General features: G+C 38.4%; 2 protein-coding genes across 6 annotated transcripts; one reads left to right on the top strand and one right to left on the bottom strand.

Moving 5' to 3' along the window:
* The first annotated feature begins 2,927 nt into the window (after positions 1 to 2,927).
* On the top strand, positions 2,928 to 15,951 carry LOC107582981 (next to BRCA1 gene 1 protein-like). 4 transcript variants are annotated; one of them, XM_016269027.1, is made up of 20 exons: positions 2,928 to 3,150; positions 4,510 to 4,528; positions 4,628 to 4,650; positions 5,007 to 5,237; positions 5,564 to 5,641; positions 7,647 to 7,843; positions 8,047 to 8,172; positions 8,253 to 8,456; positions 9,029 to 9,188; positions 9,284 to 9,553; positions 10,296 to 10,424; positions 10,501 to 10,576; positions 10,732 to 10,842; positions 10,949 to 11,113; positions 11,591 to 11,788; positions 11,932 to 11,951; positions 12,788 to 13,191; positions 13,938 to 14,020; positions 14,195 to 14,264; positions 15,774 to 15,951. In XM_016269027.1, the coding sequence occupies exons 1-20, from the start codon at positions 3,049 to 3,051 to the stop codon at positions 15,934 to 15,936; spliced, it is 2,829 nt and encodes a 942-aa protein (XP_016124513.1). In that variant the 5' UTR covers positions 2,928 to 3,048; the 3' UTR covers positions 15,937 to 15,951. The 4 variants fall into 4 exon arrangements, with proteins under 4 accessions (XP_016124513.1, XP_016124514.1, XP_016124512.1 ...); XM_016269028.1 differs by lacking the exon at positions 12,788 to 13,191 and having other exon boundaries at positions 5,007 to 5,195; positions 11,932 to 12,355; XM_016269026.1 differs by lacking the exon at positions 12,788 to 13,191 and having other exon boundaries at positions 11,932 to 12,355.
* A 483-nt stretch (positions 15,952 to 16,434) lies between these two features.
* Positions 16,435 to 23,350, bottom strand: LOC107582983 (caspase-6-like). Of its 2 annotated transcripts, XM_016269030.1 has the most exons (9): positions 23,234 to 23,350; positions 22,943 to 22,981; positions 22,528 to 22,567; positions 22,295 to 22,444; positions 22,054 to 22,130; positions 19,643 to 19,818; positions 19,386 to 19,533; positions 19,192 to 19,258; positions 16,435 to 17,956 (listed from the first exon to the last, which is right to left on the bottom strand). In XM_016269030.1, exons 1-9 carry the CDS (start codon positions 23,262 to 23,264, stop codon positions 17,788 to 17,790), a joined length of 897 nt encoding a protein of 298 aa, XP_016124516.1. In that variant the 5' UTR covers positions 23,265 to 23,350; the 3' UTR covers positions 16,435 to 17,787. The 2 variants fall into 2 exon arrangements, with proteins under 2 accessions (XP_016124516.1, XP_016124518.1); XM_016269032.1 differs by lacking the exon at positions 22,943 to 22,981.
* Between the last annotated feature and the right edge of the window lie 2,682 nt (positions 23,351 to 26,032).

Here is a 26,032-nt window from a genome sequence, read left to right as displayed (position 1 = left end):
GCAATTTACTACAAGAAATAAACTACAAAAACTGTTTTCAAATCTGGAAAAATATTTTTTTGACAATTACAAAAATTGTTGCGATAATACAGTAGCAAGCACATACGCTGACAAGAAGAAGCTTACGAGAAAAAAAAATATATATATATTATATAATACCATAAAAAGTAATATTAAGAACACAGATTTTTGTAAAAATTGTACTAGCAATTTTTTTTATTGCAAGACAAAAAGAAAACAACACGAAACAGCACTGCATTGACATACAATAACATAAAGGGAAACAAACAAACAACAACAACAATCAATCAGTAAGAAAAATATTGTCATAAGCCTTAAGAAACTTGTTATTCTTATTGCTATCAATGTGTTTAATAGATTTAACAATAAGCAAAATCTCTGCAAGAAAGACATAAAATCTAGGTAACATGTTGAGAAATTTGGTTTAATGAATAAAACATTCATAATGCATAAAAAAAACAAAAAAAACCCCAACAAGATCTATAGCATGGTCACTGCCAGAAAAATAAAGAAATATATCTTTCAGTGAAAATTTTTAATCACACTTTATAAAAGAAGATAAATTACAACTTAAGTTCTCCCAAAGAGATTTAACCTGATTGCAATGAATAAATGAAGTAAAGTTTCTTCCAGAATACACATAAGTTAGAGCAGGGGTGTCAAACTCAGTTCCTGGTGGGCTGCAGCCCTGCAGAGTTTCGTTCCAACCCTGCTCCAATACGCAAACCATGCAGTTTTCAAATAAGCCTGAAGGACTTGATTAGTTAGATCATGGGCCTGTACCATGATGGTAGATGAACAAATTCAGAGTTACAGGATTAGTTTTGAGTTGACAAAACCAAACCACTCCAATCCGGCTTTGTTGGTACCATGATGCCGATCATCAACTTTCTTTGTCAACTCAGGTTTTGATCCTGAGTTTGTGGTGCACGTGCACATGAATTTGTGACATCACTGTCGAACAGCCAATCACGAGCCTTGGTTAAATGTTAAAGGTTTTGCTAAAGCGTAAGAGATAGAAGAATATGATGAATTTAATTGCATTACAATGAAAAAAGTACTTGTTCATGAAAGAGGACAAACAAAAGAAATTATCTTGCTTTATCAGTGCAGTCACAAGTGAAACTTGTTATAGACTCGAACATGTAAGGTCACGTAGTCATTTTTAAAGCATTATCTATTGATTCTACAGCTTATTTATATTACATACGATCTGTATATATTAACATTCATTTAAAATAAATGATTTATAATAACTGTTAAACTAAAATTGCTTGTGTGTAATGGATTAATAATAATATAAATCATATAAAATAACTCTTAAGTAATTATCATTAAAGCCAGACATTTATTTAGTACTACTGACCTTTAATGTGGAACAAGATAAACTGGGGGAGTGACTTTTTTGTGTCAGACATGCCACTTTGCTCACATCTGATTGGTCCAATTTCAGTTTGAGATCTCTTACCCAGAACATAACCTGCCCCGGAGCAGGTTAGCTATGAAGTGCAAGTTACTATGGCAATGAACGCAGCTAAAAGCCAGGCCACATTCATGGTACCTAAAACCCAGGATTGGTGCAAACTAAACTGAAACTTACCTGGCTAGCCAGCTAATCCGGCTTCATAGTACAGGCCCCAGGTGTGTTTAGTTAGGGTTGAAGCTAAACTCTGCAGGGCTGTGGCCATCCAGGAACGGAGTTAGACACTCCTGAGTTAGAGAGATCAAAAAAATAATTGGATAAACATTATGCAAAATCTTTAAATGTACCTCTCTGATTTTATTAGAAATGCAGAACTTTTCAGGAAGTAACCATGCTTTCTTCCAATGAATACTGTCAAAAAAAATTGGTCCAGAAAAATGGTCCAATAAACGTTTGGACATAATTGCAAAAATCTCTGCAAGATCTCTCATTAAAGCAAATGTATGCTTTAAATAAATGCACATAACTTGGAGACAAACTTTTGATGACAGAATGGAAAGATCTAGCTGGCAGAGGAAAATGAATTCTTCATACTCCAGTATAGTACCATCATCTTTAAATAAATCCAAAACAAAAACAATACCTCTGTCATGTACTAGCAAACTAATTAAGAGACATTCTATTCTTTGACGTGACAGAACGTTGCTGTGCAACAAAAATCAAAAATCTACTGTGTGTGTTGCGCAGTGATGCTTCACGTCAAAGCTGTTATTACAAAATGGTCCAATAAACGTTTGGACATAATTGCAAAAATATCTGCAAGATCTCTCATTAAAGCAAATGTATGCTTTAAATAAATGCACATAACTTGGAGACAAACTTTTGATGACAGAATGGAAAGATCTAGCTGGCAGAGGAAAATGAATTCTTCATACTCCAGTATAGTACCATCATCTTTAAATAAATCCAAAACAAAAACAATACCTCTGTCATGTACTAGCAAACTAATTAAGAGACATTCTATTCTTTGACGTGACAGAACGTTGCTGTGCAACAAAAACAAAAATCTACTGTGTGTGTTGCGCAGTGATGCTTCACGTCAAAGCTGTTATTACTTATCCACGACTGGAACTCTATTGACCAATCAGAAGCCGGGACCGGAACTATCTTTAAAAAAAATAAACAACTAACTACGTTCAGCCCTGGGAAAGCAAATATATACAGTTCAGTTGCTGGTTTAACAGACAATAGGCTATTTATCCCTTCGCCACACACTAACCAACTTTATTCTTTATTATTATTATTTCTGGATCAAATTATTAACGATAACAGTATTTTGTAAATATTGTGCTAAGAAAATATTTACGTTAACATTCACAAGTTTACCCTTTGAACCGATTAAAATGAAATAGTCCTGCCCATTAGATGGTTTCTCTTTGAACGACGCAGGCATTTTCCTGTCAGCTGACGCAGAGGGCGTGTTTACGTCGCTGATGTAAACAGAAAGGACCATTTTGAGCAGAGAAATCTAGAAGCCAGGGTACAGTAACTCATCAAAGCTTTTCAGTTTTCACCTATGCAACGCCTTAAATAGTACTCGCGCCATGGACTTCTATATCAGCCTGAAGGTGAATTTTCGAGGGAACGCGAAGAGTTTCTTGCTGTCTGGCTCGGAGACGAAGAGCTGGGAGTCTATGGAGGCCACGGTAAGCAGAGGCTGATGAGGAGATGTCAGTCTGAGCACTCACCTTGATGCCGCAAAGCCTTTCACCCCGAAGCCGTCCGATGTCTGCCTCATGCGATTAGAGTAGGATTACTAGACATCTTTTGTGACTTTTACTACCAAGTGTGCTGCTTCGACGAGCGGAATGGCGTAAAAGCTCATTCATTTAGAAAGAATGGGCCAAGCGACCATTTTGCCGAAAGCCCACGAATTAAATAGCAGCCGTAATTACATCTAAGAAAGTATATTATATCTGGCGTGCGCAGATCTTCTAACGTTTAGACCATAATTACAAAGGGGGTTTGGCACACTGAGGAGAGGGAACACCTGTCACGTCTGTAGATACCAGTGCTACGCTCTTTGACCGCAAATCTGTTTCAAGCAAATGTCATTTGGTGGTCTGCTTCAAAGCGTCCTGTGATCGTGTCAGTTTGGAGCAACGTACAGTCAGCATTTCGACATCGCCATAGGCCAGTCAGGGTCTAAATATCACCCTGAAGGGGTTTATTTTGGGAAACGACGGTACTTTATCCCCTTTATTACAAGGCTACTTGCCACATAAGTATATTAATAAGAAGATTATTTGAGGTGAAAGTCACTCATTTACCTTACTTTGTGGAGACCGCAGAGAAACAGGTTGCCCGGATGAGAGGTCGGTTGAGAGTAACGGTCATTTTCAAAATTTAAGTATTTCTTTTATGCTGAGGCCGGGATAGAGTGAGCTGAGGCGGGCTGGACTCCGCTTCGTCCATGGTAAAAGTTGATGTATTCCCTCATCGACCAGCACAGATCAGCTCTAGGCATGACGAAGCGGATATCGTCCTCTTTTGGAAGACCAAACAAAGTAGTTTCGCTTTCACAACGAAGCACACAGCGTCTTCAGGACATGGCTGCAGCGTCAACAATACTACAGCGAGAATAAAAGTTACGCCTTCTTTCTTTGCGTGAACATTTGGGAGGCGTTATGCAAATCTTTTCAGATCGTGACGTAGGTATGTGGGCGTGTGTCAGAACGAGCCATTTTATGTAGGCGTGGTTAACTCTTATCTTTTATAAAGAATATCTCTTTGGTTTTGAGATTTTAGTGTTTGCAACTTTACAGATCTTCTTTATGCACCAAGAGCTTGTAACACTCCAAAGAGAAAGGAAAAATTGAAATCGCATCATATGACCCCTTTAAAATAGCATCATATGACCCCTTTAAATATTTGTGACGTTGCTTGCATTGCACTGTTAGTAACTTGCTTTTTTCTATGAAAACATGAGACCTACATAATACAAAATTATTATTATTATTATTAATAATTCAAATAATAATTGTGTACGTAACTGTTTGTTTCAGGTATCAATCAACAGCCAATGTAAGTACAATGTCTTAATCTGTGTATAATAAAAACGTAATATGTTTACATCCAGCCACAATATGTTATAGCATTGATTGGAGTCTCTTTTTTTTTCAGTGGAATATGAAGAAGCCCTGAAGGTAAAAAAATTGTTGCTTACTCGCTGTTTGCTGCATATTACTCAGTTCGAGCAGCAAACCTCAACTTAATTAAAATACTAAAAGACAAAAAAAAAGTAAAGATGTAAACATATTTTTGAATTCTTATATTTTGATTACAACAGAAGTACCAGAGGTACAAAACTGCTTAGATAGTAGGGCTTTCGAATATTGTTTTGGACAAAGGGGTGCCTTGGAGTCAAAACGTTTGAGAACCAATCATTTGGAGTAGTCAGCCTATTATTGTGACTCTATTAAACCCATTGTTTTGGCAATCAACAAATGTCCAAAAGGAAATGCACTACATTGATGCACTGTGTTGTTGTTTGTAACTGTAGAGTGCTGCACGACAGGGGAACAGACTACAAATGAATGTGTATGAGACGAGGGGCAGTAGAGCCACAGTGCCAGGACCGGGCCCACCACCAGGGTCAGGGGTGGGCTTGGGCCAGGTAAAACCTGGTACTGCTGGAGAACCCAAGAAGGGATTCAGGCCTCCTCAGCACTGCCCTACTTTGGCACAAGTGGTGAGTCGCAAAGTTCAGGCTGCAGTCCCAGAGGAAGGATTGGTAAGATTTTATAACCCAATGATTTTGCACAATCACAGAAGTAGCCACAGTTGTTCACTATCGTTGTATCAAATTCTAGGCTGCAATTTATTTGGAATGATGCATTATAATATTATTAATAATCTAATAAAACCTTCATATTTTGATGCTTAAACCAGATAATGTAACTGAATTCTGATTACAGTTTTATTGTAGTTTGCATGAAATGTGATATACATTTGATAAAGGTTTCCAGATTGATGATTATTACAATTTCCACCATTGTAAGTTAATGACTGGTATGTCACATTTTTGACACATTTTTATATCCTGCTTTTGTATTAAAGGTAATTGTAAATGAAGTCAAAGGTGGGAAGGCAGAAGATAAGACCCCTCCTGCTTGGTTTACTTCATACATGGAAAAGGTATCCTCTTTTTTAAAAGCATGTTATTGATCCTATTTAGCTCCTACTCCGGAGCAGGGTCTTACCAGCACAACTGGTACTAATCGTGGCGTAAGTAGACATTGATTGGCCAAACGCGTACAAAAACGCCCTCACCCACCATGATTTAAAACGCAGTGCAAACATACTGTAAACATTGTGTCAACTTATTTCGCAAGTATGGAGAACAGCGATAGATGGACGGACGCTGAAGTGCTGGCACTTGTAGCAAATGTAGCACTGCTAGCACTCGTTGGAGATTCTTAGTCCTCCTTTCCGTTCTTTCAATCGCTTTACGTATATGTCGACTTTCCATGTCCATTATTGTGAAACCCGCGAGACACAACAAAAACACAGCTCCGATCACAGCGTCCTCCATCCTCCTGTTGTTAATGTTGTTCTTCTTTGTTTCTGTTGTTGAACGCTGCGCACAAATGACGTCGCTCTCGACCAGCTTACGTCACTTCTTAGTACACACTGTCGGTGCGAATGCAACCCTTTAAATGGTACTGGGAAATAGTTCGCGCAAAATCGTCCCAGTACTTTAGTACTGTACATTTAGTTCTGGAACTAAAGCGGTGCGAAAGGCCCTTATAACATGCTTTGGTTAAAGGGGTCTTATTATGCTTTTTCACTTTTTCAACTTTAATTAGTCTATAATGTTGCTGTTTGAGCATAAAAAAGATCTGCGAAGTTACAAAGCTCAAAGTCCAATTCAAAAGCAGATATTTTATTTAACAGAAATCACTTTTCAAAAACTACAACGAACGATTCGTTTGGACTACAACATATTTTCCAGGATTTGTGATATCACAAATATCGGCGAATGGGACGAGACCTGGTTGAGCTGCACTAGAGAAGGCAACAAGTGTTATCACTATGTCGGAGACATGCTAGCTTTCCCAAGGCAGACGAACTTAAGAGTGTTTACAATCATCCGGGTTTAAATCCTGCTCAAATTGATTTGATTTTGACTCAATAGTTACACTGAAGCTGGCATGCGGCTATGGTAAGGGGCGTGACATTTCCCGACCAGGGAGTAAATGATGACTGCTATGTTCATTATTACGTCCAACAACAAAACACCTCAATTGCTTAGGAGCCATTCTTGTCTACTCCTGTTCCGGCATCGAAATAATGGCAGACCGATGACAGCCAAAGTCCCTTTCAAGGAAAGTCCGTTCACTCGGCCACCATATTTGCAACGCCTCCGGGCAGCTCAAACAAGACAAAGTCCTATCTAAATGAATGGAGGAATCCTGAAATCTTAAAAACTGCTCACTGAACTTGCGATTAAATTACATATATCAAATCAGCAACAAAATTTGAAATTAACTGCCCTATGAATGTTGTTTCTTATGCTCAAATAGTGTTTAAAAAGCTTATTTTTCAGGCTAGACAATGCGCATGCGTAATCATAACGCGCTTATGATATGCATGCGCATCGCTGGTCCAGCCTCAGGTTTCTATGGGAACTGTAGCCTCTAACAGCCGCTGCAGTGATGCAATGACTTTGCCAATCGACGATTGGCTCTTTCATTTAGAAGGCAGGACTATCCCACCATATTGCGCATTGCAGTGTCTCCCATTCATAAGTATATGAGTGAACTGTCTTTGTATTTCTATTTCCTTTGTGACCGCTCAATCAGGGCAGGTCTAAGGTAAAACGCTAGTGTCAATCAACAATCGTGGGAGGGGCCTGGGTCTGTGTGACGTCTGAGATGGGCTTGATTTGAGAAAGGGGAAATGATTTAACGAGATAAATAAAAAAAAAACACTGGGTGGATCTTTATCATTATAGGGTGGTTGTGTACACACACTGCCAACACATATTTCAGTTCAAACAACTTGTAAAAGTGCATGTCACATCCGATGATCCCTTTAAATTTCATTCTGATATTTTTAGCAGTAGAGACGAACCCTAATATTGCTAAGAAAACATGTTTGTCTCTATTTTTCTCTCTTCAAAATATGATAACTGTAACAGTTTAAGGACCAGGTGGTTAGGGAGGCAGTAGAGAAGATTTGTAGGGAGTTCTCTGGACAATGCTGCATCCATAAGCCAGTGGGAGCAGAGGCTCAGGTTCCTGAGGTCACCTCATCCACTCTCCCTGGGGCCCCAAGTTCAGCTCCAGCCTGCAGCAGCTGTCGGGGCCAGACCGCAGGCGGCGGATACCAATGCAGGTTAGAGAGAACTCTGTGAGGTGGATGTCTGTATCCGGATCTTATGATAAAAAAATGTTCTTCTATGGTACATTTCAAAAGGAAACGCATATTATGATTGATTGTATGAGAAATATAATGTATAACAGGATGCTCTAAAGGGGTGCCTTTAATTTTGTGTTTCTATTTTTGTGTTTCATTGTGTTTGGTTTCTTTCTGCACAGTGTGTGTACCTCCTGCACTCTGTGTGAGCCTTGCAGCTTCTCACATGATCCAAGCCACAACCTTGTGAGAGCCAGAACTCCTCTGTCTATTCCTGAGCACGGCTCCCCAGCACCAGATCACAGCAGGTGGGCATTTGTCCTCTGCTTTGGCATGTCTTGGTGTTAAAGTTCAGAATAGTTAAACATATTTAGCTCTCTCTCTGAAGGTTCTACAGAAGGGGTGACCGGAGCTTTCGTAAAGCTGAGAAGCAGCGTCTTAAAGCGGAGAAGCGCCAGCTCAAGGCGGAGGTGAAGGAGATCAGGAAGCAGCTGAGGATGGAGAGGAGAGGGCTGCAGTGGAGCACTGCTGGAGAAGGGAGCTCTTCACCTGTCCTACTGCAGCCACGCGCCACACAGGCAAACAGCCCAGAGTAAGAGCTTACACCCCTTTACCTCCTGAGGAAGAACATATTAAAGGGATAGTTCACCCAAAATTGAAATTTCTGCCATTTACTCAACCTCATGTTGTTCCAAACTCATATGATGTTATTTTTAAGAATCATTTTGATACAAACAGAACTGATGCCTTTATTCTTATATTTATATTTCAACTTCATAATATGTTTTCTGGTGTTTGAGAATAATAGTATTTATTTTACTTCCTTATTACCCCATTATGACTGGCTGAGCCATGTTAACGTGTAATATAGGAGGCCATGTGTTAATGTAGTCATTTAGCTAGCTGACACCAGAAAGTTTTTCTTTTTTATTTATAGTTATATATAATATAATAATTAAGAACTAATTTTATCTTATCTAAAACCTATATGTTCAAAATATTTTTTGGAAAGAAATGAATACATTTACAATGTTAAAAAAACATTGTCAGTCCCACAAAGAAAAAAAAACACCCCAACATATTAATTGACCGAACTGATCATAACAGTTTAAATGTAGTTAATGATAATAAGATGCCATTTAATTGATACTGTCGTGGTTGCAGTCGTCCTAAACGTCCATGCCCACTGGCTGTGCCAGCTATGACAGCTCTACTCTTGGATGAAAACCTCCCTGATGGATCACGTTTGCGTCCTGGGACCAAGTTCATCAAATACTGGAAGATGAAGAACAGTGGCAGAGTGTGCTGGGACTCTGAGACCAAGGTACACTTTGACTCTTAAACAGACACACACCAATCTGTTTACACACATACACAATAAAAAAATCTGAACCTGATTGTGTCCCATTTTGGCCTCAGTTAAAGTTCATGTGGGGGAACTTGGCAGTGGGCTCCGGTGAAAGATGGCGGGAGGTCGCAGTACCCACATTACAGCCAGGTCAGGTGGGTGTCATCAGTGTGGCACTTTGTGCTCCGACGTTAGAGGGCACCTATACATCGCATTGGCGCCTGGCACACAGAGGAGAGCAGTTTGGACCGCGTGTTTGGTGCAGCATCGTCGTGGATCCACATGCTCCCACAGCCATCTGTGCTGATGGGTTACTGGTGTCTCCCTGTGTCACCCCACAGGTAAGACATCCGGATCATACAGCAAAACAATAGAAGTTAAAAATTCTGAAAAATCGCTTGAGAAAGTGCTGTCCAAATTAGGTGGCCTGTAGATGAGCGCACAGAACAGTACAGTAGAGGTAGACTGTTATGCCACACACTGTACCTCAAACGATGAGAAAGTCCGAACAGAAACTGTCTGTATTTTTAGTGATTGTTTAAAAACCATAGCAACCCCACTTCCCCTACCAGCAGACCTTGGGGTACTAATAAAACAACAGTTAGACGGAAAAAGTTCAAAGTTCTGGGAGGAACACAGAAACTAATAAAATACATTCCTGATTCCAAAACTAAAATTGAAAACAGGCACAATTTATTTTTAGTTTATTATTTTTAGCTTTTGATGGGTACATTATACCACAACTTTTATACCACCATTTTTTGCAACCTTTACAACCCACCTGCATTAAACGTGGGACAAAAAAATGCTGGTAAACATTTTTAAATGATACCAGTTTGTGCATTAACTTTCACAGCCCTGAAATTACTAAAACTTAAACTGAAACTAGAAAACTATATATAATGTGGATTGAACTCATTTGAAAAGTCAAATTGAAAATATAAAGGGAAAAAAATACATTTTCTGGGGCCCAAATATAATGTTTTAGGTTTTTGACCAGTATAGATTTTATAGACTATTGTTAGTTTAGTTTAGTCATTTTTATTTTTCTGTGGGCATTTTCACCCTGTCTGTCACTTTCAGGAGAAGTCTTCCCGCACTCTTGAGAGGGAGGAGAAATGCCGGGCCTCAAGGGAACAGCTACTTTTGTCTGTAAACCAGGACTGTGATCAGGAATTCTACATTCCATCTGTGGACTTACTCACAGCTCAGGTATGGCCAAACCCATCATGTTTGTCATGTTTGACTCCATTGTCAATTCCACACTCTCTATTTTGTATTTACTTAGGACTTACTGTCTTTTGAACTACTGGACATCAACATCGTACAAGAGTTAGAGAGCGTGCCCAACAACACTCCTGCAGGTAACTTCAAATCTGTAACAAGTTTCTAAAAATTAGAATGAACAACTTTTATGGATTATGCATATTCATTTTAAACAATAACATATAAATATAAAAGATTTCAGCCTTTACAGTCTTTTTATTGTCTCTTTCTTCATCTCTGTAAATGTATGAAGACATTACCCCATGCATATCGCCTCTGCCCCATGATGGACCTCTTCAGGAGAAACCAACACTGGGACTCATCCAAGAGGAAACAGAAGCCCAAGGGGTCAGCAGAATCCTGGGTAAACATTAAAGCACAACTTTTCTGCACTTTTTGTCTGTGTATTGCTGTCAGTGATTGTGTAGCTTTTTATATTTGTGAACCTTTTTTTGATGTCATACTCACAGATGTGGCCCAGGCCACAGAGTTAGAGGGCATCCCAGCACAAGAGAAAGGAGAGGAGAGCATCATTGGGTCTTTGTTTAGTCCATCTGTTATCCGTTCTCTCACCCTTGAAGTGACCCGTGAAGTAGCAGAGCATGGGGTGCTTTGTGGGAGATGCCCAGCTAAGGGTTTGTGATGGCAGTGGTGGGAAGATGCACCTTTCTGCTTTTCCTGGAAATTACAGTTATTTTTATAATAGATGTAGTCAGACTGTGAATAAATTAGAAAAACGGTATTGATATTTTTTATTTTAGTGTTGACTTGATATAAAGTACTTTTGATATCCTTAGTAAGCATTTTGTAAACCATACACTACTGTTTAAAAATAGGGCCAGTAAGATTTTGAAAAATGAATGCTTTAATTTATCAAGGATGTATTAAATTGATCCAAAGTTACAATAAAGTCATTTTTAATGTTACAAAGGATTTCTCTTACAAATCAATTATTTTATCATGAACTTTTTATTACTTGCTATCAAAATTCTGTTCTTATGAACAAAAAACCTTAACAACAGTATAGTAATGTACATTGTTAGCAGTTTTTGTGTAGAAGGTAGGTAAAGAGTGTTTCTAAATTTTTTACATTTAATTTTTCCCATTTTAAGTGGTGCGTCCAGCCCCCCAAGGTTCAATGTCACTTTGTGAGAGGAAATCAGAAAAGGTTTCAGAAACGGGGCTAATATCTGCTCCAGCCCCGCTGAAAGTAGAAACGGTACAAATCTCCAGCCCTGCTTCACCACAGACAGAGACCACTGATATAGCTGCTCCCCTGCTGACGCTTCCAGCAGAGCTCATTAGCACAGGTAACGGGGCTTTGAAAATATTTAGTTCTGACCATTGTCATTTTGTACATTGCAAATTTTGTAATCGTCTAAAGGTGATTCAAACAACTTCTAGCCAAAGACAGTAAATTTCTTGCCATTAAAGTGATTGTTCTTATGTTTAGATGAGGGTCACGAGTCTGACATCGAGCAGATCCTGGTGGAACCTGCAGGTGGAGATCCGGTAGAAGAGGGAGAAGAGGAAGTGGATAAGAAAGAGCAAGTGAAGGACACAGAAGCAGCTAAGGAAACCCGCAGCAGAACTTCATCTGCATCTTCAGAAGACTACATCATCATCCTCCCCGATTGCTTTGACACCAGCCGTCCCCTAGGAGAGTCCATGTACAGCTCAGCCCTGTCGCAGCCTGGAGAAGAGCCTGCAGAGGGGGACAAACTAGAATCAGTGGAGACCGCAGAGCTCCAGAGCCCCGTTGCTGCTGCTGCTGTTAGTGCGGATGCTAATGACATGCTCTGTGCCTCCCAGACTCTGGATGCTGTGCCGCTCACCCCTGTGATTGTAGTGGCACCACGACCCCCGGTCAAATCCTGGTAAGTTTATACAGAGGACATATCAGCAGTAATAGATTGGGCTCAGAGGTCAGTTAAACTAGTGATGCACCAAAATTTTGCCAACAGAAACAGCAAAACATAGTTTTACAGGGTCGAAATCATTGACTGAAACAGTGATGTATAATTAGCATGTCTTCAGTGACACATTTTGACAGTGCTAAAAAGGTGCCAAGGTAGCAATATGCACAATGTGTACAGCTAAAATATCGAGACTTTACTATGAATAGTTTCTTTTCACCTGATAACATGACACGCTCAACGGCACACTGTGTTGTTTAGCTAACCAAATTTAATTACCCAAATGTTATTTTCAGTTTATGTTTTCAGCTAAAACGTTAATGTTGGTTTCGGAAAAAATAAAATAAAAAAATTCATTTCAGTGCCTCACTAATTTAAACCTGCAAATAAAACATCGAGCAGATCCTGGTGGAACCTGCAGGTGGAGATCCGGTAGAAGAGGGAGAAGAGGAAGTGGATAAGAAAGAGCAAGTGAAGGACACAGAAGCAGCTAAGGAAACCCGCAGCAGAACTTCATCTGCATCTTCAGAAGACTACATCATCATCCTCCCCGATTGCTTTGACACCAGCCGTCCCCTAGGAGAGTCCATGTACAGCTCAGCCCTGTCGCAGCCTGGAGAAGAGCCTGCAGAGGGGGACAAACTAGAATCAGTGGAGACCGCAGAGCTCCAGAGCCCCGTTGCTGCTGCTGCTGTTAGTGCGGATGCTAATGACATGCTCTGTGCCTCCCAGACTCTGGATGCTGTGCCGCTCACCCCTGTGATTGTAGTGGCACCACGACCCCCGGTCAAATCCTGGTAAGTTTATACAGAGGACATATCAGCAGTAATAGATTGGGCTCAGAGGTCAGTCAAACTAGTGATGCACCAAAATTTTGCCAACAGAAACAGCAAAACATAGTTTTACAGGGTCGAAATCATTGACTGAAACAGTGATGTATAATTAGCATGTCTTCAGTGACACATTTTGACAGTGCTAAAAAGGTGCCAAGGTAGCAATATGCACAATGTGTACAGCTAAAATATCGAGACTTTACTATGAATAGTTTCTTTTCACCTGATAACATGACACGCTCAACGGCACACTGTGTTGTTTAGCTAACCAAATTTAATTACCCAAATGTTATTTTCAGTTTATGTTTTCAGCTAAAACGTTAATGTTGGTTTCGGAAAAAAATAAAATAAAAAAATTCATTTCAGTGCCTCACTAATTTAAACCTGCAAATAAAGTTGTTGTTGTTTTTTTGGATTTTGACAAATTTACAGGAAATATTCATTATGACATGAAATGATTAAGATTAAGATGCTGCACTATTTCTTGGTCACTAATCAAGTTTGTGACATTGGTCATGTGAGAATGTTCTTGATCCATTTGAAGCATGCAGACCTAGATTGACCATTCACAATATCCTGGCTTAAATCTCTGTATGCACACATTCCTCCTACTCCATATCACAGCCTAGATTTCTTTCACGGCATCCTCATAACTTGATGTAACTGACATGTTAAATTTAGCTTAATATATATGAAATCTCTTTATTCAGCACAGAGACACAAGAGCAGACGGAACATGGAGCAGAGGAGCAGGAGAGGAGTAATCCTGCAGAGCCAGGAGATAAGGAGAAAGGTGAGTGGAAACACCATGGGATATAAAAAGAATAAACCATCACAGGTTGTGAATTAGTGCATTTTTCTATGATTTTGGGGTGTTAGATATAATACAAAGTAGACAGTATGATAAAAGACACACACACAGCTATGTTTCAAAGTTGACATGTTTTTTTTTTTTTAATGTACATAGTCTCTGATCCCAATCAACCTGACCCTGAGAACTCAACAGCATCTGCCAAGTCTGAAACAGAAGATCTTAGGTGAGTTACACAGCACACAACCACTCGTTCTGCCTCATGGAAGTGCACCCAGGACAGTCTTAGAGTAGCATTATAATAGAGCGTGCTAGAGTTAGAGGGTCAAATGAAGATGAAAGAGATGTGTTTTCAGCTGTTTCTTGAAAATATTAAGGACTCAGCTGCTTGGATTGAGCTGGGCAGGTCATTCCACCAGGAGGGAACAGTTCAAGTAGTAGTCCATGAAAGTTTTATCATAGGTAGAATACAAAATGTTTCAATACAAGCATTTCAGTCAAATGTAATTTATGCAATATTTCAAACCTTTAACCCACTTGGGAAAATCAACCCATGGCAACAGATTAAAAGTAGCCCAATTCTGTGGAAAAAAAACATGGACTTGGCAACCCTGCATCCAACAAGAGCTACCGGAGTCAGCTTTGACTGATCACAGGTCGAGAATAAGGAGAGATGACTGACAAGACCATGCTGGAGTATTTGCTGCTCAACAGATCCTGAGCTCATTGACAAATATCTGATCTTGTAAGATGTGCTCCCTTTACACAGAGTGAGTGTGATCGCGAAATCGAAAGTGAAAGTCAACAGCGCAAACTTTCATTCAAAAATATTTAAATACACTGCATCCTGAGAGCAGCTCCCTGATGCGCCAAAATTATATATGATATTAGAATGTTTGAAGGAGTGGACACGAAAATCGCGGGAACGAAACATGTTGCGGGAGCAGGCGGCAATGGTCAGAAATTCAGCGGGAGTGGGATTAATAAAACACCTGAATCCTGGACATTTTGGGCAATTAAGAAATCTCGGCCGGACGCATTTTTGTAGGTCCAAAAAGAGGACATGTCTGGGGAAAAGAGGACGTATGGTCACCCTAATTTATAATCTATTGCTAATCGATGTATTCTTTTTAAAGTAGCATATGGAACATATTTTCTGCCTCATTCTGTGACAAGAAGCCTCATCGGATAACAAAAGGAAGCATTTGACTGGTGTTTTAGAGTAAAAAGGTTATAATGTTCTCTTTTGTTGGACAATAGGTTTAGAAATGTGAATACAAGGGAGGTTTAGCTTTAGGCATTTTAATTTAAGCATGTTTAGCTTAGTGAACGGAAGGCTACCTGCTGCCATCAGAGCAAGTGTAATTACTGCATTCATGCACTCCTCGGATGCTCTCATTTCCCGAGTTGTGCTTTTAAGTCGGAATGTGAAAACAACATGGACATTCGTTACTACAAAGATGTGTTGGATTTGTATTATTAGAGCTTTCCGACTTGAGTTCACGTGCATTTTCTCAGTCGGGAAATAATTTTTGTGATGATGCTTCTTACGTCCGTTTCGGAGAACCAGAGGACAGCTATTTCAAACTATCGCTCCGGCATGGCACCGAAATCTGCGTTCGGATTCGGTTCTAGTACATACCGGTTACTTAGGTACCGGTGCCATATTGGTACCGGGTTTCGGTACCCAACCCTACTCGCATTCTTACTCTCTCTCATTCTTGTCTTTCCTCAGGGCTAATAGCATCACCGGTGGATTGGTGAAGGGTGCCCTGTCCGTGGCAGCATCTGCCTATAAAGCTCTTTTCACTGGACAGACTGGGTCTGAGAAGGTGAGTTTGGGAGCTGTTCACACAGGTTGCAAAATGGAAAAACATTTTGAAAGAAGCTTCCTTTAAAATTCCAAACTTCCTTTAAATTCACAAAGCATATTATGAATGTGGCAATGGTGCGAGACTCTGAGAGGTTCTGGGTGGAACTGTTTGGATCATGTGATTGTAAAGCATAATCAGTGGAGACAGATGCGCCTCACTCTGTTTGATGCCTGAATGGAGTATTCAGTGTCTCTGCATCTAATGTACACATCTGTCTGTAATAAATATCTTAAGTCTTACTTTTGCTTTCAGTCTTTGATAACAATGCACCACAAAATCCAAAGTATAGGGTTCTTTAAACAAGACTATTAAACTTTCACATTACACTTAACCTACATGCTAGAAATATACATAACCTGGATGTTAAGCACGCTGCACACTAAAAGCATCGGTGATTTGTGTTTTTCTAGCAAACCACTAGTTTTCAAAAAAAGTGGCGGAATCTTTTTTCCAGCCGTTGACATTGTTATTTACACATATTTGTTGAATAACAGACAATGTGTCAGTGAAACTAAACAGTGATTTAGTGTACAGTTCATCTCTTTATTTTAATAGAAGTGAATGCTTACAATACAAAAAAACTAAACAAAAATTTTCAGTGTATTAAAACATTTATCACAATAACATTATAACTGCTGATTTATTTGCAAAGCATTCTTAATACAAATAATCAACTATTTACTTGAAGCACCCTCTGAGATTTTATGTCATTTCTATTTTTAAAAAAATCAACTTGGTTTAAGAGTTTGGGAAACCTGCACTAAAACCCTAGATTTGCTATATAGCAAATATAGAGCAAGCCTTAAATGCAGAGGAATGTTATTTGAATATAGAGGCAAGCCTATTCAATTCTGACAACTGCACACGCAGCAAAAGGTAATTATACAGTATGTTGCAGAACAGCCAGTTTCCCAATAATCCATGTTCAAACAGAACAGAAAGCAGTCCCATTACTAGGGAAATGAATACCTCATTCTAAAACAACATCTACGTTAACAAAGAGACTTGTTATATGAGGCTTGCAACAACATTAAAATGGCCATACTATAAATTCCACACCCAGATAACAGAGCTGAGTAAAGACATTCAGTTCTTATCATATATATATTTACTTTGTTTTAACTAAACAAGTACCACATGTGATGAAACAAGTGGTAAAAAGACATGCACTGTGACCACAATATTTGATTTGTCAGAAACATGTAAAAGTGTAGTGCATCTCTATGGCCGGATCTCTAAAAGTCACTCTTTTAAACATTTCAGACACAACATGTATGATAAAAAATGTAAACAAAAACCATAATTCCCCATATAGTTTGTATGCAAAGCTGGTAGATAAGTAGGTTTGTGCTCTAAGATGATTTTCAAGTTTCAAGCCGTTTAACTGGAGTTTCTTGTATGGTTTCTCCCCGTTTCAAACTAAACTAAGGTACTAATACATGTCTCAACAGGTACTAATACATGTCTCACAGATGAAGAGATCATGCTTTAGTGCTATTAATGACAGATCATGATCATGAATGTAGTGTGCAGGATTGATATACATTACTATAAGAAAATTCTATCAATTTCAATGTTTCTTTGGTCTATTTCCATAAATAGTTTACGTTACAGGATTGTCTTCATATTGGCCTGCAGGTAATTCAAAGCATTTTTTGTATTGCTAGTGTAAAAAGTGAAACATAATATCTATCATCATTAATGGATAAAAAAATTTAACTATTTGCACTGTAACCCTGAGCTTGTCAAACCTCCAGGCTACAACATGCAAACCTGCATGATTTCCATTTTGAAAATTATGTATATTTAGGAGCACAACAAAGTCAAATAAAAATATAATCCCTGAATTTTTACCTGCAATAAGGCCCTAACACATTATTTCTTAGACCTGAAAAACAGCTTCTTAGTAAGCATGGACGCAAAGCAAGGCACTTGTTTTTTGCCTAAAGCAGAGCGATCCTTGCAGTTATCTACACTGCGATTGGAAACCTTCCTGTTAACAAGTGTCAGGATATCAGTGAACTCCAGTGTAGATCCATAACGCCTCAGGATTTCACACAGATCCTGGATGTACCACGAGCCATTCACCATCTCACGATGGGAGTAATATCCTTTACAAGAAGAAAAAGTGTCAGTGACTGCTTAGTGACAAAACTGTAAAAATCAAGGATGTAAATTGCATTTAATCCAGTACTTAAAGTACACAGTTAACAAATCTTGGTAAAACAAAGCACTGACCTTCAGCTACTGAATAGCACATGAGGAAATCTGCTCCTGCTGGAAGGGTGCAGAGCGCCCCCGCATCCACAAACACTTCAATGTTCGTCTGACTGTCCACCACATCCATTGGTGTCACAGCATCATCATGTTTGTCACCACGACAAGCCTTATGTTCAAAGAAATTGATGCATTTGCAAGAGGTGTGAAATGTGTTTTCATATTGCATTACTGTAAATAGACCGCAAAGGACATTTTGTGGAAGGAGGACAAATTACCTGCAAGATGAAGATCTTGGGTTTGCCTACAAGGCTACGGCATTTATTCCCCTTGAACAAATCAGTGATTTCTTGAATTTGGATCTGCCCATCATTGGCAAAGATGTGACCATTTTCCCCATGACTTAAAAAGACACAGACAAAACAGTCTGCATCTACATGGTTCGCAGCAGCAGCTGAAATCAAAGGAACACCCTGGATTAAACAGAACCTAAACTTTATTTGGAGCATGATTTTGACTTTTTACCTTTGATTTTAAGTTATAATTTACATTAATGATGAAGTTGATTCTAGCACACCAGTCAGTGCTATAGCTATAATTTTGAAACAGTGTGATGAATTTCAAACTTTTTCATATTTATTCTGGTGCTGACTTCAGTTGTAAGTAAATTAATATAGATAATATAGATTTGATCCATTATATATAAAAAATAATAATAATGTGTGAAAATTGTAAAATAATTATATCACACATACATATAGATGTACAGGTACATCTCAAATTTGAATATCACAGAAAAGTTCTTTATTTTTTGTAATTTAATTTTTAAAAAAGCAAACTTTCTTATATTCTAGACTCATTGCACACAAACTGAAATATTTCAAGAGTTTTTTTTTTGTTTTAATTCTGACGGTTACGACTTACAGCTTAGGAAAATTAAAAATTCAATTTTGAGCTTTATCATCAATTTTGAGTATAAATACTGGGTACCTGGGTCCTGGGCTAATTTAGAACATGCAACCACAATTATGGGGAAACTACTCCAGTGTAGATCCATAACGCCTCAGGATTTCACACAGATCCTGGATGTACCACGAGCCATTCACCATCTCACGATGGGAGTAATATCCTTTACAAGAAGAAAAAGTGTCAGTGACTGCTTAGTGACAAAACTGTAAAAATCAAGGATGTAAATTGCATTTAATCCAGTACTTAAAGTACACAGTTAACAAATCTTGGTAAAACAAAGCACTGACCTTCAGCTACTGAATAGCACATGAGGAAATCTGCTCCTGCTGGAAGGGTGCAGAGCGCCCCCGCATCCACAAACACTTCAATGTTCGTCTGACTGTCCACCACATCCATTGGTGTCACAGCATCATCATGTTTGTCACCACGACAAGCCTTATGTTCAAAGAAATTGATGCATTTGCAAGAGGTGTGAAATGTGTTTTCATATTGCATTACTGTAAATAGACCGCAAAGGACATTTTGTGGAAGGAGGACAAATTACCTGCAAGATGAAGATCTTGGGTTTGCCTACAAGGCTACGGCATTTATTCCCCTTGAACAAATCAGTGATTTCTTGAATTTGGATCTGCCCATCATTGGCAAAGATGTGACCATTTTCCCCATGACTTAAAAAGACACAGACAAAACAGTCTGCATCTACATGGTTCGCAGCAGCAGCTGAAATCAAAGGAACACCCTGGATTAAACAGAACCTAAACTTTATTTGGAGCATGATTTTGACTTTTTACCTTTGATTTTAAGTTATAATTTACATTAATGATGAAGTTGATTCTAGCACACCAGTCAGTGCTATAGCTATAATTTTGAAACAGTGTGATGAATTTCAAACTTTTTCATATTTATTCTGGTGCTGACTTCAGTTGTAAGTAAATTAATATAGATAATATAGATTTGATCCATTATATATAAAAAATAATAATAATGTGTGAAAATTGTAAAATAATTATATCACACATACATATAGATGTACAGGTACATCTAAAATTTGAATATCACAGAAAAGTTCTTTATTTTTTGTAATTTAATTTTTAAAAAAGCAAACTTTCTTATATTCTAGACTCATTGCACACAAACTGAAATATTTCAAGAGTTTTTTTTTTTGTTTTAATTCTGACGGTTACGACTTCCAGCTTAGGAAAATTAAAAATTCAATTTTGAGCTTTATCATCAATTTTGAGTATAAATACTGGGTACCTGGGTCCTGGGCTAATTTAGAACATGCAACCACAATTATGGGGAAACTACTGACTAGACAGTTGTCCAGAAGATGATCATCCACACCCTCCACAAGGAGGGTAAGCCACAGAAGGTCATCTCTGAAAGGGCTGGCTGTTCACAGAGTGCTGTTGTATCAAAATATATTCATAGAAAGTTGACTGATAGGAAAAGGTGCACAAGCAACAGGGATGACCGTAAGCTTGAGAATACAGTCAAGCAAAGCTGATTCAAACACTTGAGAGAGCTTCACAAGGAGTGGACTGAAGCCGGAGTCAGCGCATCAAGAGCCACCACACCCCGATGTCTTCAGGAAATGGGCTACAGCTGTCAGAACCAAGCCACTTCTGAAACAGGAACAACGTCAGAAGCATCTCACCTGGGCTAAGGAGAAAAAGAACTGGACTGTTGCTCAGTGGTCCACAGTCCTCTTTTCAGATGAAAGTACATTTTGCATTTCATTTGGAAATCAAGGTTCCAGAGTCTGGAGGAAGACTGGAGAGGCACAGAATCCAAGTTGCTTGAAGTCGAGTGAAGTTTCCGAAGTCAGTGATGGATGATTTGGGGTGCCGTGACATCTGCTGGTGTTGGTCCACTGTGCTTTATCAAGTCCAAAATCAATGCAACCGGCTACCAGGAGATTTTAGAGTACTTCATGCTTCCTTCTGCTAACACGCTTTTTGAGATGCTGATTTAATTTGGTAGCAGGACTTAGCATCTGCCCACAGTGCCAAAACCACTTCTAACTGGTTTGCTGACCATGACGTTGGTGTGCTTGACTGGCCAGCAAACTCACCAGACCTGAACCCCATAGAGAATCTATGGGATATTGTCAAGAGGAAGATTAGTAACATCAGTAACAGATGAGCTGAAGGCCACTATAAAAGCAACCAGGGCTTCAATAACGCCTCAGCAGTGCCACAGGCTGATCGCCTCCATGCCACGCCGCATTGAAGCAGTAATTCATGCAAAAGGAGCCCCAACCAAGTATTGAGTGCATAATTAAACCTACTTTGGAGATCTTGAACATTTAGTTAATCTTTGTAAATCTTTTTTTGATTGATCTTTGAGAAAATATTCAAATTTTTGGAGATACCGAATTCTTAATTTTCCTAAGTTGTAAGTCGTAACCATTAGAATAATAATAAAAAAAACCTTGAAATATTTCAGTTTGTGTGCAATGAATAATACAAAAAAAAGTTAGCTTTTTAAAAATTGAATTACCTCATGCAAAAGGAGCCCCAACCAAGTATTGAGTGCATAATTAAACCTACTTTGGAGATCTTGAACATTTAGTTAATCTTTGTAAATCTTTTTTTGATTGATCTTTGAGAAAATATTCAAATTTTTGGAGATACCGAATTCTTAATTTTCCTAAGTTGTAAGTCGTAACCATTAGAATAATAATAAAAAAAACCTTGAAATATTTCAGTTTGTGTGCAATGAATAAAAAAAAAAAAAGTTAGCTTTTTAAAAATTTAATTACCAAAAAAAAAAAAAAAAACTTTTCCATGATATTCAAATTTTGAGATGCACCTGTATATGTGTGATATAATTATATAAAAAAATGTAAACCGTGCCAAAGATGCTGTTGATAAGCTGCTGTGTTTGACCTGGAACATTTAAGTTGGGCTCCCATTTCTCAAAACATGCATTAAAGAGAAAATATTGAGGCACCTTCTCTGATTGTGGATAAAACTTCTTCTCGTTTGTAATCATCACAAGCCTTCACTTCAAAACCCAGCTCCTGAAATCTGACAACAGATATGAAAGAAAATGGACAAATTAGTTATTATTCTGTTACTTTAATAAAATCAGGAAAATGACTGTTTCTTTATCAACCAACACAGTGACAGTCATGTTAGTGAGGCAAACACAGATCTCAGTGACAGTGGTTTTTGATTACTTTGCCAAATACCTTCTAACAAGATTCTGCCTGTCTGCATTTGTGCCAGAGCGGCTGTTCAACATGAGCTGCCAGTAAAAATTTTCATGGTTAAAGATCAGAGCCATTCCTCGCTTCTTGTGGTCCATCTTATACTCCTCATTAGGATCCAGACTGAATACACTGACAAACGAGATATAAAACAATATAAATATGCTTGAACTCCAAACTGTACAATTTCTACATGCTTACAATAAGGTTTTTACCTTTGATTAATGCTATCAGTTTCTGTTACGTTCTCTCTGACTGAAAGAAAAGGCAAAATCAACACAAACCACTCAAATTTGATTTGCAAAGCAAGAATACGAAATATGCAAATGTTCAGAGGACGTATTCAAGTCACAAAGATTCAAACCACAGTGAAAGATATTGGAGTAACAATGGCGTAAAACAAATACATTGGCGTAATAGAACGAAGACCTAAAGTTCAGTGAAAATACACTAAGGTCATGCATGTATTGAGCACCTGGTCAGGCTGGATTTCAATGGCTTTACAACCAGGTTGTCAAGCATAGCAGAGCTAACATAGGCAAATTCTATATTTACACTTTGCAGATCCTTCTCTCTTCTTCATTTTGCTACTCAGGTCATACACGAGTTATAAACTGGATTCAATTCTACCTGTCTGTCCCGCTAAAGCGCTGTCCTTCTCCACAGACCCTAAGGAGAAAAATAAAACATATTCGGGACTTAAACGGCATATTTGCGTTATTGAGCCAGAGGACTCCGGTTGTAAATCATATTTGATGTGTATGACCGTGAATACTTGTGATTCATGTTTAGACAAGCACCACCTACTTCAGGTGCTGGAATAAGGAAATGAAGCCTGCAGTGTCTTAAGAACAACATTAAGTGTGTCCAAATATTTAGTTAGGCTACTCTTCTTACAGGATAACTAGATAAACAGCTTACCGGATTCATCGCTCTTGACGTAACTTGCCATCGCTGCTTCAGCGGAGAGAAACTGCGATCCTGAGGAAGCTTTTAACAACAAACTACTGTAACAACAGCAAACACAGAACTGACTAGTCACCAAGCGCAACAGTTAACTTATGAAAAATGACACTGAAACGTTAACCAATCACAGGCCACTACTACCTTAACCAATCACAGGTCGGTAAAATGTCAACCAATCGGAGGCGGTCTGTCGCGGTCGAACCTTTGGTCGAGCTGGTCGGACTCGGTGAAGCTGGTTACAACTTCCGCGTTGAAGTCTTCCTTTCTTTCCTTCTGTCTTTCTTTGTAGCAACTACATTTCTGCATTCTATTCTATTTAGGTCTGTAGGCATTTTCTCTACGGAGTTAAGAAAGGGAATTGATCAAAATACATAAATAAACAGGCAAAGTCAATAACCTCGATTTATTATCATTTTCTAGTTAAAAATATAATTATTAAAATAAGATACTACATCAAATATTTTAATAGGATTTAAATGTATTTAAGAGATTTAAATTAGGATTTAAAGGGATTTAATGGGCTAAAAAAAGAGAGAAAACTACAGTTATTGTATGGTAATGCATTTGACAAAACTCAATACTAAAAGACAGGATCTATTGTACTGTGACCAAAGTGTCATGCATGTTTGTGGACAGATCTCTAAACGTCAATCTTTTCAACATTTAAGACACAATGTAATAGGCTATTCACAAATACCGTAATCCACAGTGTAATTAATCCCATAATTGCTAATTGTTGCTAATGGTGTGTATGCAATGAAAGTTAAGTATGTTTGCACTCTAAGATGATTTTCAAGTTTGACTGCCATTTAACTGTTTCTTCCTCTTTCGAACTGAAGTAAGTTCTCAACAGCCCAGGAGGTACTAATGCACATCTCACATATGAAGAAGAGATCATGCTTTAGCTGTTAATGACAAATCATGATCATGAATGTAGTGTGCAGGAGTGATATACATTACTATAAAAGAACATTTTATGAATTACATTTTTTCATCGGTCTCCTTTAATTTATCTTTTAGTTTCAGCACAGAAAGTTTTCCTTGCACTAATTACTGGGAATGTGATGTCCTCACTTGGCCTGTAGGTAATTCAAAACATTTTTGCATTGCTACTGTCTGATACAGTGCGGTAAAATAAACAGTAAACTGGATATCATCTAATGGGTTAAAAACGAAACTAAAACACTGCACTTTGTAACCTTGAGTTTGTCAAACCTCCAGGTTAAACATGCAAACCTGAATGATTTCCATTTCTGAAATTGAATATATAGGAGTTTAATATAAACTAAATAATAAAATAATATAATCCCTGATTTTGCACCTTCAATAGGGCCCTAGCACTACTGTACCTTCTTGAAAATATATATGATGCATATTTTTTATATAAACAGTAAAACAATGCATTTGAACAACAGCAGCTAAAATAAGTATTGAACACGTCACCATTTTTCTCAGTAAATATATTTCTAAAGGTGCTGTTGACATGAAATTTTCACCAGATGTCGGTAACAACCCAATTAATCCATACTTACAAATAAAACAAAACAAATAAGTTCAGAAATTAAGTTATGTGTAATAAAATGGAATGACACAGGGAAAATTTATTGAACATGAAGAAAGGGAAGTGCAAAAAGGGAAAGCCAAGATACCAGCTGAAATCTATCAGTAATTAGAAAGCAATCCTGCCCCTAGTCAGTGGAAATTAATATTAGCTGCTTCAGTCCCAACACCTACAGTACCAGGATGATGAAGATGATGAAACAAGGGTGGACATTTCAGCAAGACAATGATCCCAAAGGAAGCCAAGGAAGCTCTCACTTGGTTTCAGAAAAAGAAAATAAAGCTGCTAAAATGCCAATTACCTGATTTGAATCCAATAGAAAATAAGAACAAGATCAGAGTTCATAGAAGAGGCCCACAGAACCTTCAAGATTTAAATACTGTTTGTGTGTAAGAATGGGCCAAAATCACACCTGAGCAATGCATGCGTCTAGTTTCTCCATACATCAGGCGTCTTAAAGCTGTCATTACCAACAAAGGCGTTTTTTACGAAGTATTAAATACATTTCAGTAGTTCAATACTTTTCCCCTGTCATTCCATTTTATTACACATTACTTAATTTCTGAACTTATTTGTTTTGTTTTCTTTGTATGAATGGATTACTTGGGTTGTTATCAACATGAAAATTTAATCTCAACAGCACCTTTAGAAATTGTAGCGCTTAGACTAATTAGACACATATTCATTCGAAATTAATATTAGCTGCTTCAGTCCCAACACCTACAGTACCAGGATGATGAAGATGATGAAACAAGGGTGGACATTTCAGCAAGACAATGATCCCAAAGAAAGCCAAGGAAGCTCTCACTTGGTTTCAGAAAAAGAAAATAAAGTTCTGGAACAGTGTTGTAAATACAACTTAACCACTGATTTCTAGTCGTGTCCTCTTTTGGAAGACCAAACAAAGTAGTTTCGCTTTCACAACGAAACACAGCATCACATGGCGGGCTAGAGTGAGCGGAGGCCGGGGGCTAGAGTGAGGAACGGCTGGCGGGTTAGAATGAGTGGCAGCGGGCGGGCTTGAGAACGGCACGGCCGGCGGATTCCACGAAGGAGCGTCCGGCGGGCAGAGGTGGACAAAGTACACTACTCCATTACTTAAGTGAAAGTACAGATACCGCTGGTCAAATATTACTCCATTACCAAAAATGCTGGGAAATCACTTCATGTAACCAAGAGTGATTACTGATAAA

Source organism: Sinocyclocheilus grahami, unplaced genomic scaffold (assembly GCF_001515645.1).
Source record: "Sinocyclocheilus grahami isolate Dianchi unplaced genomic scaffold, SAMN03320097.WGS_v1.1 scaffold49.1, whole genome shotgun sequence".
NCBI lineage: Eukaryota > Metazoa > Chordata > Actinopteri > Cypriniformes > Cyprinidae > Sinocyclocheilus > Sinocyclocheilus grahami.
This window is presented reverse-complemented; position numbering and strand designations above follow the sequence as displayed.

Excerpts from the sequence above, each read along its gene's own strand:
- LOC107582983 (XM_016269030.1), bottom strand. The coding sequence starts at position 23,264 with ATGGCAAGTTACGTCAAGAGCGATGAATCCG. Across the intron at positions 19,534-19,642 it reads CCAAGATCTTCATCTTGCAG|GCTTGTCGTGGTGACAAACA; the intron begins GTAATTTGTCCT and ends TTTGAACATAAG. Across the intron at positions 17,957-19,191 it reads GATCTGTGTGAAATCCTGAG|GCGTTATGGATCTACACTGG; the intron begins GCGTTATGGATC and ends TGAAATCCTGAG.
- LOC107582981 (XM_016269027.1), top strand. The coding sequence starts at position 3,049 with ATGGACTTCTATATCAGCCTGAAGGTGAATTTTCGAGGGAACGCGAAG. Across the intron at positions 5,642-7,646 it reads TTACTTCATACATGGAAAAG|TTTAAGGACCAGGTGGTTAG; the intron begins GTATCCTCTTTT and ends TAACTGTAACAG. Across the intron at positions 7,844-8,046 it reads GGCGGCGGATACCAATGCAG|TGTGTGTACCTCCTGCACTC; the intron begins GTTAGAGAGAAC and ends CTTTCTGCACAG.